Source organism: Labrus bergylta, chromosome 18, assembly GCF_963930695.1.
Source record: "Labrus bergylta chromosome 18, fLabBer1.1, whole genome shotgun sequence".
Classification (NCBI taxonomy): Eukaryota; Metazoa; Chordata; class Actinopteri; order Labriformes; family Labridae; genus Labrus; species Labrus bergylta.
The window spans coordinates 2,924,320-2,933,053 of NC_089212.1; the positions used below are offsets into that span (position 1 = coordinate 2,924,320).

Here is an 8,734-nt window from a genome sequence, read left to right on the forward strand (position 1 = left end):
TTTTGACATTAGCAAACACTTTAATACAATAAGTAATGTACTTCTAAGAGAAAAAGAAATATTATATATATTAACCTTTGATAAAAAAAACAACCTTAAAATAAAATGTGATTCTAATATATTGTATGACACAGAATGAAATCTTCATTTTGTGCTTTTGCATTTAAATAATTGTTATTAACAGTGTCGGTACAAGGACTCATTGATGAACTGAGGAGGTTTGCTATAAGAGGGAAAATAAATCCCATCGAAGTTTGAAGTCATTATCCTCCAGTCCGCTAGGTGGCAGCACATCATCAGATGGTTCACAACTGTACACACACACACACACACACACACACAAGTGGAGACGAAGTGCAGAAACAAGGTGAGTAGGGTAGCAGCTAATTGCTCGGTATTAGCAACTGTACACTCAGTATTTATAAATATAAAAAAAGGGATTGGCTTTACTATGTTTGGTGGTTACAGAGCTGCATGTGGACTGGAATAATTTAAAGACTGTACTGATGATAAATAAAGCTAGCTAACTGTGTGTTTCAGCTTCGTTTTAACTTCTGGAGAGATGTCAAGCTTATTCAAGAAATGAAAGCCAATAAATAGAGTAAGAACAAACGATAGTTCATTTTACAAAGCAGTAGGTGTTATGAAAATACCAAATATTGTGTCTTTAAGGTCAGCCGTGGTTTGTTGTGGGATGGTGTCGAGTATTAGCATAAAGCACTTCCTGAGGTCAAACAAAGCAGTTTAGAAGTAAGTCATTAAACCCAGCTTGTGTCTCTTTGGCAATAGTTGTCTTACAAAACGATTATTGTGCTATCTTAAATTTTAAATCACTTTTTACACGAGCGATGTTGTAAACCTTAGCTAAGGTCAATGAGGTGTATAAGGTGAGACTTTTATTAGAGAGAGAGAGAGAGAGAGAGAGAGAGAGAGAGAGAACTGTCTTAATTGCACAAATATGTTGGCAAAGTATTTGTTCAATTATTCAGTGTGGGAATTTGATAAACAAACAAGAAGTTACCTAGTATTGGATGCCCATGACTTATGTTTTCTGTAACTGTGGTATCAAAACAGGCATCAATATCTTTTGATTTCTTCTGGAAAAGTATCAAAGTCTAAAAATGTGGTATTGTGACAACACTTGTAAAAAGAAGTCATACACTACTAGAAACTAGTGACTTTGTAAATAACTGTTGACAAAGAGTAAAAGGTTTTTCTTTTCCAGGTCCTTTTACTCTTTATGCATGTTTGTTTTAAAATATTGGCATCTCTCAGCGTCTGTCTGTCCATGTTATTTTGCTAGTGACTGGGTGGAGCACCAACATGCAGAGTTTGGTGGTGCAGTCCCTTGTGATGAGGCAACTCGGCAGATTGAACCCGCGCCACCTGCTGGCAGCCAGATATGGACCCAGCCAGACTGAATGGTGCCCCAGGGCAATCCACACACGGCAGGTGTGGGGCTGCTCAGCTTTCCCTGCTCTCGGCTGTCACAGACCTTTCTGTGGCAGGGATTCTGTCAGAGGTTGGTCCGTCCATCATCTGAGGTTGAAAAGCAACAGGAAGAAAAATGACGCCCGGGCTGCACAGGAGGATGAGGAGGAAGATGAGGATGAAAAAGACCCTGAGGACAGTGATTATGAGGATGAGGTCACTGAGGACCCAAATGTCCCTAAAGACTATAGAGACTTGGAGAAATATGTGCAGTCATTTCGTTTCGATGTCATCATGAAGGCTGGTCTAAATCTGGCACGCAAGTGAGTCACTGTTGGCTTTTCTTGTACATTTGTCTTCTTTTCTCAAAGCTTGCTAAATGTAAAGAAAATCAGAGTGGGGTGGGAACCTTTCAATCAATTTTCAAACTAACAAATCTCGGCCAGCGAATGATGTCCAAGATAAAAAAGGATGCTGTTCTTGCAAAATATGTTAAAATTGTTTTAGCTGCCTGTGCTTTGAGTGGTAAATGTTTTATGGAATTTGAACAAGATGTTCATGTTTAACATGAGGACCCCTAACACAGGAACCCAGACTAACTTTTTTTTGTGTCTTTACAACAGTAAAATTGAGGACGCCTACTATCACAACAAGCTCATGTTAAATGGACAGAAGCTAGTTAAGAAAAGTAAAACGGTGAGTGATATCTGATTACAAGTGTCACAAATCTGCGCAAAACTTGTCACTCATTTCTTTGTCCTAATATCTTTTATCTATCTATTTCTATTTTAAGGTGAAAGTTGGAGACCGATTGGACCTGGTGCTGTCGGAGAACCGAGAAACGAACACTGTCACTCTCATGAGAGTCATCCTCCTCAAGGTTTTAGTTGAAACTAGTAAGACAGAAAAGCAAAAAGTTTCCCTTAGGCGCTGGATAAATTTAGAGCTTCCCAAGGATGAGGCCATTAAGCCATAAACTTGGAACTGGACAGTATTGACTGTGATACCATTTGTAAGGGAAGGGGACAACATCTGTCTGCAGAGTCTGAATAATAATAGATAACGACGTATTTCCTAACATTGACAGTGGTTATAGATTGTAGACATTTAAGGGGAATTTGAAACAAGGACTACATTTTTGTCTTTGTCTAAAGATTTGTCTTTTTTGTGACAAAATAATTCACTAGCTCAAGACATTTTGAAATTGCCAAACTATGGGCATGAGAGATGGGCTATACTGTCTGGAACAAATCTATTCAAGGCAAATGCACCCAATCACAGTGCAATAAGTAAAACATCTGTTTTTTTCCACTGACAGGCTTATACTGCCATTTGTCTTTTATTTTAAGATTTGATAGTTTATTCTAACAGTTGATAACACGGCTCACCTCAGAACTCACAGTGCAGCTGTCTCAACCTGTAAGTTTGTTCAGGTTATGTTGTGCTGAATACGAGCTATCCTTAAAACAAAAAAACTCACAACAATACAAACAAATGTGGTGAAGGCTGTATTGTGAATGGCTAAATTGCTGTTTGGTGGTTTTGAAGGGAGCTTCTGTATTTCTGGAATAAAGTGGCATTGTACCTTTGCATAAAGGTTTATTTCTGTGGCCGTCCTTGAAATAAAATAACAGTAATTTATTTTTGAGCCTGTTAGTTGCAATAACAACTTTACATTTCCTTACAAAAAAAAATGCATTTAACCATTCTGGCCATTTGGCAGCTTCCAACAGAGGAAAACTATTGAAGCAACTAAAATAATCTATTGGTCCCCTTTTTGATATGGTCCCTAAAATATAAAAACAATGGGACCAGGTTACCCCTGAAACAGTTTGTTGAGGGAACATTTTTTGAATGTTTTCCTCTTTACTGTGAGTCCCTGCACTTTCAAGTTTTGATACATGGAAATCAAGTCCTGATAGACACAGTCCCATTTCTTTTAAGTTCTTAAGATTTCATCAAATTCCTTAATGTTCAGAGACCCGTACCATCAGTGTTTAGATATTTCTTCTGTGGTAGAAACAATAATGAAATTGTTAGCACTCGCAGTAGCAATGTTCATGTGACAGTACAGAGCTCAACTGGAAGTATTGAGGACAGGGTTCACTCCCATGTTACCTGCTGTGAGTATCCAATAGGTACAAGTTAGTTGCCTTAATAGAAACAGCTGAGTGCAATAATAAAAAAAACAGTTTGATCTTATACCACATTAATATTTGTGATTTTATTAGAAATAGGCTATCATGATCCATTGTCATGTTAAATTGTCTTTATAATATAAAGTTCTATAAGAAGGCTTAACATAAGCACATTGTTATTAAAACAGTGGTGGCACAATGCTACATCAGTAACTGCAAAGGAAACATATCACATCATCATTGTGATTCATTTCTATCCAAAGAGCAAGTGTGTGATCTATGCTACAAGCTACTATCATTGTTATTGTTTTTAAGGCTACGACATTGATCAACAAAGTATGTTAGATAAGCTAGTTTTGGCTTATAAATAGAAGCAGTTGACAATGAGACTACATAGACTACGATCTACTGTGGTAGTCAGAAAGTAAAACATCACTAAGAATGGAAACTCATAACAGCGTGGCTGGACAGTTGTAAAAGTTCAATAATGCGAGTTCAGCTTATTTACTGTGCAATTATTTCATGACAAAAAAAAAGTGTAACCTAACTGAACTGAACAGTAACTAGGACACAGTGCTCGACCTCTTGGCCTTCTTAAGAATGTCACACTTCTTGCGATTGGGACGCCGGCAGCGTTCGTCGATACTCGGGACACACTCGTAGTGCCACACCTCCTCCATCTTATCCACAGGATACACCGCCTCCACATAGTGACGGATCAACCTCAGGCGCACCGGGTCCAGCTGCTTCTTGTTGCAGGCTCCCGAGTGGTTGTACTGCAGCCGCAGGTTCTCCGGCGTGAAGAGCTCGGGGAAGAGGCGCACCAACAGGCGGGCGGCAAAGTTCCCAACAGAAAGGCTCTGCTGGACGATTTCCCGCACCTCGGCGTCAGAGAGCAGGTAGACGAGAGGCACGGGGAAGTCAGGTGTGGACACAGTCAGCTCATCCAGGGGGATTTTACAGAAGTCTTTGCTACTTTTTTCTGGGGGTAAAGTGGGTATTTCATGATCCTCCCTCATGCTGTCTGGATTAAACTGGTTCATCTGGCAGAGAAAGTCTTGTTCCGGCTCCTGACCGTACACTTTACGCTGCTGCAGATAAGACCTCCTCTGCTCCGTGTCCCGCCTCCTGCACCGCTCGTCCAGTTTGCCCACAAATTCCAGCATCCACACCCTGTCGTTCTTTGCCCGAGGATAGACTAACTGCACGTAATGACGGATCAGGTTGACCCGGGTGGGGTCGAGCTGTTTTTTTCCAAGAGAGCCACTGCAGTTGTACTGCTTCCGCACGTTCTCGTGGGTGAAGAGCTCGGGGAACATGAGCACCAGCAGCCGGGAGGCAAAGTTTCCAATGGACAAGCTACAATCATAGTTGCTCTTCATCTGCTCCCTGGATAAGAGGTACTCCGGGGAAACAGTGAAGTCAGGAAGAGGGATCTCAAGATTGTCAAAATCCACCGGTGTGAGCAGGGACTTTTTGGACTTACGACCGGGCCTTTCACAGTCCCCCACCTCGGGGACCTTAATTATGGAGACATCTTCAGGAAGGCTGGCCAGGTCATAGCTTTCTTCATTGATATTGTCAGGCTCACTTCCATTGCCATTACTGTGAGGACCCTCGAGTGCATCCTCCATATGCTGAATGCACACCTGAAGCCAGCTGTCCTCGGGCACGTCAGGAAAATTTGCTTCCATATACTTTCGTATTATCTCCATCTTGTCAGAGTCCAGAATGAGCTGCCCCACACTGCTAAAATTGCCGAAGCCTTCTGGCAATTTCCCCTCTTCAAAAACCTCAGGGAAGAGACGGTGCATAAGAAAAATAACAAAGTCCTCGGGGGAGGAGAACTCGTCCAGCTCCTCTGTGGCTTGTGTATCAAAGGCGAGGTCTGACACGGCCAGGCTGCTCTGCTGGTTGTCTAAACAGAGAGGCTCCTCCCGGCCCTGCTCGTTAATGAAACGGTAGGTTTGAGGATGCTCGGTCTTTATCCCAGCACCTGTGATTGTCTGCTTCCTGAGCAGTCGAGCGCCCTCCATGTCCCTCTGAGCCCAGAAACGATTAAACAAGTCATTAATCTGAAGGAGGCATTCTTCCTGCCACACACTGTTGTTCTTGACTGAAGGGTAGCACACCTCTACATAGTTACGGATCAGCTGCAGATGTAGAGACTCCAGTGTCCTCTTGCTTGCCATGCACTCATGAGAGCACTCTCTCGCTTTGAAGAGCTCCGGGAAGAGATGCGCGAGCAGCCTACATCCAAGCTCCCCAGCGCCGGACGTCTGCTCCATCAGCTGATTCAATTCTTCACTCGTTAGCAGATATTCAGGCGGAGGCTGGAACTCTGTGACCATCTCAGCGGGTTTGATCTGCTTCTTTATTCGCATGACCTCCAGCGTCAGCAAATCCACTTTGCTATGTAGTTGTGTCATGCTTGAATTGAGGGTGTTGAGAATGAGAAACATTTTCTCAATAAGTGGATAAAGGCTCGAGTTTGTAGAGGATGCTTGGCTCAAAGATTCTGTGGTGCCAAAGGTCTCTAATGGGCCGTTATCCTCTGAACTTTGGAGCTTGGATGAGAAGATGGTGCTGTAGTTTATGGGATTCCCGGCACCGTGGCTGGCATGCTGCTCCAGGCTCGGTGTGTTCCTCTTCTCGGATATCCTGTGAGAGATACTGAAGAGAGGTTTCCTGTAGGAGACTCTGGATTTCTGCGGGGCCCGTTCCCTCTTCTCTCCAGTTGTGGTGAGGCAAAGAGGCTCAAGTCTGCTGCTCTCCTCCATCAAGTGCCGCCTCATCTAGACAGAGGAAACAACGTTTAAAAACCAATATATATGCTGTAAAACAGACCTTGAACTTAGTTACCCCTGTTGTATATTAAAGTCTTTATATGTGATTTTTCACACTTAAATATAATATAAATCAAGTATCTCCTCTGAAAATAACTCTGAGTCATGACTGTCTACAATGGGTGTAACACCCGAGTCCCACTGTCTGTGATGTTTTCAGAGTTTTCAGAGTCCTATCTTCACTTTGTTTACATCGCCAGGACGGCCGGCTGACTCCTCCCCTCGTGTATAAAAGTTGTTTAATTGAGGGACTAGAGAAAAGAAGAATAACATACTGTACTCACTGCTTAACTGTGTTTCTAGATCACGCTCATTTCAGGTAAATTTACATGCAGTGTGAAGATACCAGCATAATAAAGATCGCTAGCATTAGCATGCTAACACAACAATGCAGCGCGAGTTGTTTTTGTTTCATGCTGGTGCTCAAGGGCGACATCTGCTGGATCAAAAAATCACATATAAAGCCTTTACAGTGTCACGCTTACCTCGCAAGAGACTCTGATTCTCTTACTGCCGGTGGACTGAGTCGTGTTTGAGCCCATCTCTGCAGAGGAGCGTTTACCAGCTTCAGGAAATCCCCCTCCATGTCCTTCAGATGGCTCGCATATAGCAAAGTCATCCGTTTCCTCTTTAAAGTCCTGGGCATGCTTGTGCTCTGCAGAGTACACACATTTTCTGAGTTAAATATTTGTTTTCTGGTTCACATTAAGGAATGCACATGACTTTAAAAACAATGACAAAAGTAAAGCATGTCTCTGAAGATCAGCAGTTATTCATGTAGCCATACGTTTGGCATGTAACGACATAGCGACATATAACCATAAACAACATAAAGCGTCTGATTTTGTCGTATTTTGTCTGATTAAATACACTAATTAATTGTTTTTTTCAACTACAATACAATTCTTAACTTCAGGCTTTTAAATATTCAAACGGGTCTAATGCTGCTATGCTCATACATCTTTACTTTTTAAAATGTAAACATATCTTAAAGGGCTGTTTCTGCTCTTGCACATACACAGACATGTAGGATGCAAAGTTTACCTTTCTCAAGCATCGCTTCATCTGAAACTGCTCCATGCTCAGAGGAACTCATAGCCTAGAAAAAAATAAACACAAAGCATTTGAATTAGTTGAAAATCCTTGAACGCGTCACTATACATTTTGTAACACCAGAGTAATTCTTCATAGTAATAAATGGATTCATAACTTGTTAGAAAACTGACTGACAAAAAGTAGTTTCATTTCATAAGAATCACCAAGTTGCATTTCTTCAGCTGGATATGTTTTTATTAGTCTTCAATGATGTAAAATGAACATCTTCTGGGTTTAGTTTATATAGCACATATTAGCAACAAGGCAATTCAACGTGCTCGAACACAAGACATCAAAATCATCATGACAGCGAAAAAATATATTGGAAAGGCAAGACCTCACAATGTGCCCTAGGACCTTGATTTATGAAGTTTTAAATATTTGACAGTTTAGAGACCAGACGTTTCAAGACAAAAAAAATCCGCAAATAATCCAAAGTTTCAATATTAGGACATTTCTAGAAAATACATTAAAAATCACCAAGAAATCAACAACATTTGATCAATTATGTTTTTATTTAATTAACTTTAAAAGATGGACAGACCTACTTTGCTTCATTAATAGCGAGTGAACAAATGTGTAAACTATTTGTTATGGGATAGTTGTGGTGGCTTGTATGCTCCCGTTATGACCGACAGCATGTGATCAGCTGCAGGCGGTTTGCTTCTTCAGCTTGTGTGCAACCAACAAGGTAAAACCCATAAAACACAAACTCATTATTTATTTATTTATTTATTTTTAATTTATTTTTTTACATTTTTACATTTTGGCCAGATGCTTCTGTGCATGCCGTCGTACATTGAGTTGCTAGCTCTTATTAAGCAGCTACTTCCTCATTCTTCCGCCCATGAACCTTTGAACCACAACACAAGACAAACCAGCTGCACGAAGCCCCGACACAAGCCTGTCTTTTCAACATCCCTACAGGTAATAATGAATATCATTGCACCTCGTTGCTTTAGTATTGCTACATATCGTTTGTGAATTTTAATGACGCGGCAATGTTTGCGTGGACGAACCCCCCCCCCCCCCCCCCCTCCTCTTGGTAAATTAACGGTAACGCGCTCACCTTTACGAGTCCATGCGATCCTGTAGGACTGGTAACGACGTGCTGGACATGTCTGCGCACTGTCACGGAGGTTTATCTGCAGGTTACTCTCATTGTTACTCTGCTTCTTCTTCTGCTTGTTGATGTTTTTTTTTTTCTCGCTCGGCTTCTCTACT

The 8,734-nt window shown here is 41.4% G+C and overlaps 2 protein-coding genes across 5 annotated transcripts; one reads left to right on the forward strand and one right to left on the reverse strand.

Moving 5' to 3' along the window:
- Nucleotides 1-287: 287 nt before the first annotated feature.
- Nucleotides 288-3,031, forward strand: mtres1 (mitochondrial transcription rescue factor 1). Of its 4 annotated transcripts, none has more exons than XM_020643115.3 (4): nt 288-367; nt 1,304-1,754; nt 2,055-2,127; nt 2,225-3,031. In XM_020643115.3, exons 1-4 carry the CDS (start codon nt 301-303, stop codon nt 2,405-2,407), a joined length of 774 nt encoding a protein of 257 aa, XP_020498771.2. In that variant the 5' UTR covers nt 288-300; the 3' UTR covers nt 2,408-3,031. The 4 variants fall into 4 exon arrangements, with proteins under 4 accessions (XP_020498771.2, XP_020498770.1, XP_029135016.1 ...); XM_020643114.3 differs by lacking the exon at nt 288-367 and adding an exon at nt 391-601; XM_029279183.2 differs by lacking the exon at nt 288-367 and adding an exon at nt 628-750.
- Nucleotides 3,032-3,636: 605 nt separating this feature from the next.
- Nucleotides 3,637-8,734, reverse strand: bend3 (BEN domain containing 3). The gene is made up of 4 exons (XM_020643112.3): nt 8,580-8,734; nt 7,460-7,514; nt 6,901-7,070; nt 3,637-6,364 (listed from the first exon to the last, which is right to left on the reverse strand). Exons 2-4 carry the CDS (start codon nt 7,509-7,511, stop codon nt 4,133-4,135), a joined length of 2,454 nt encoding a protein of 817 aa, XP_020498768.1. The 5' UTR covers nt 7,512-7,514; nt 8,580-8,734; the 3' UTR covers nt 3,637-4,132.

Coding starts and splice junctions, on each gene's coding strand:
- mtres1 (XM_020643115.3), top strand. CDS start 301: ATGGTTCACAACTGTACACACACACACACACACACACACACAAGTGGA. Junction 368..1,303: donor AGACGAAGTGCAGAAACAAG/GTGAGTAGGGTA, acceptor TTATTTTGCTAG/TGACTGGGTGGAGCACCAAC. Junction 2,128..2,224: donor TAGTTAAGAAAAGTAAAACG/GTGAGTGATATC, acceptor TTCTATTTTAAG/GTGAAAGTTGGAGACCGATT.
- bend3 (XM_020643112.3), bottom strand. CDS start 7,511: ATGAGTTCCTCTGAGCATGGAGCAGTTTCAGATGAAGCGATGCTTGAG. Junction 7,071..7,459: donor TGAAGCGATGCTTGAGAAAG/GTAAACTTTGCA, acceptor TGTACTCTGCAG/AGCACAAGCATGCCCAGGAC. Junction 6,365..6,900: donor GAATCAGAGTCTCTTGCGAG/GTAAGCGTGACA, acceptor TCCTCTGTCTAG/ATGAGGCGGCACTTGATGGA.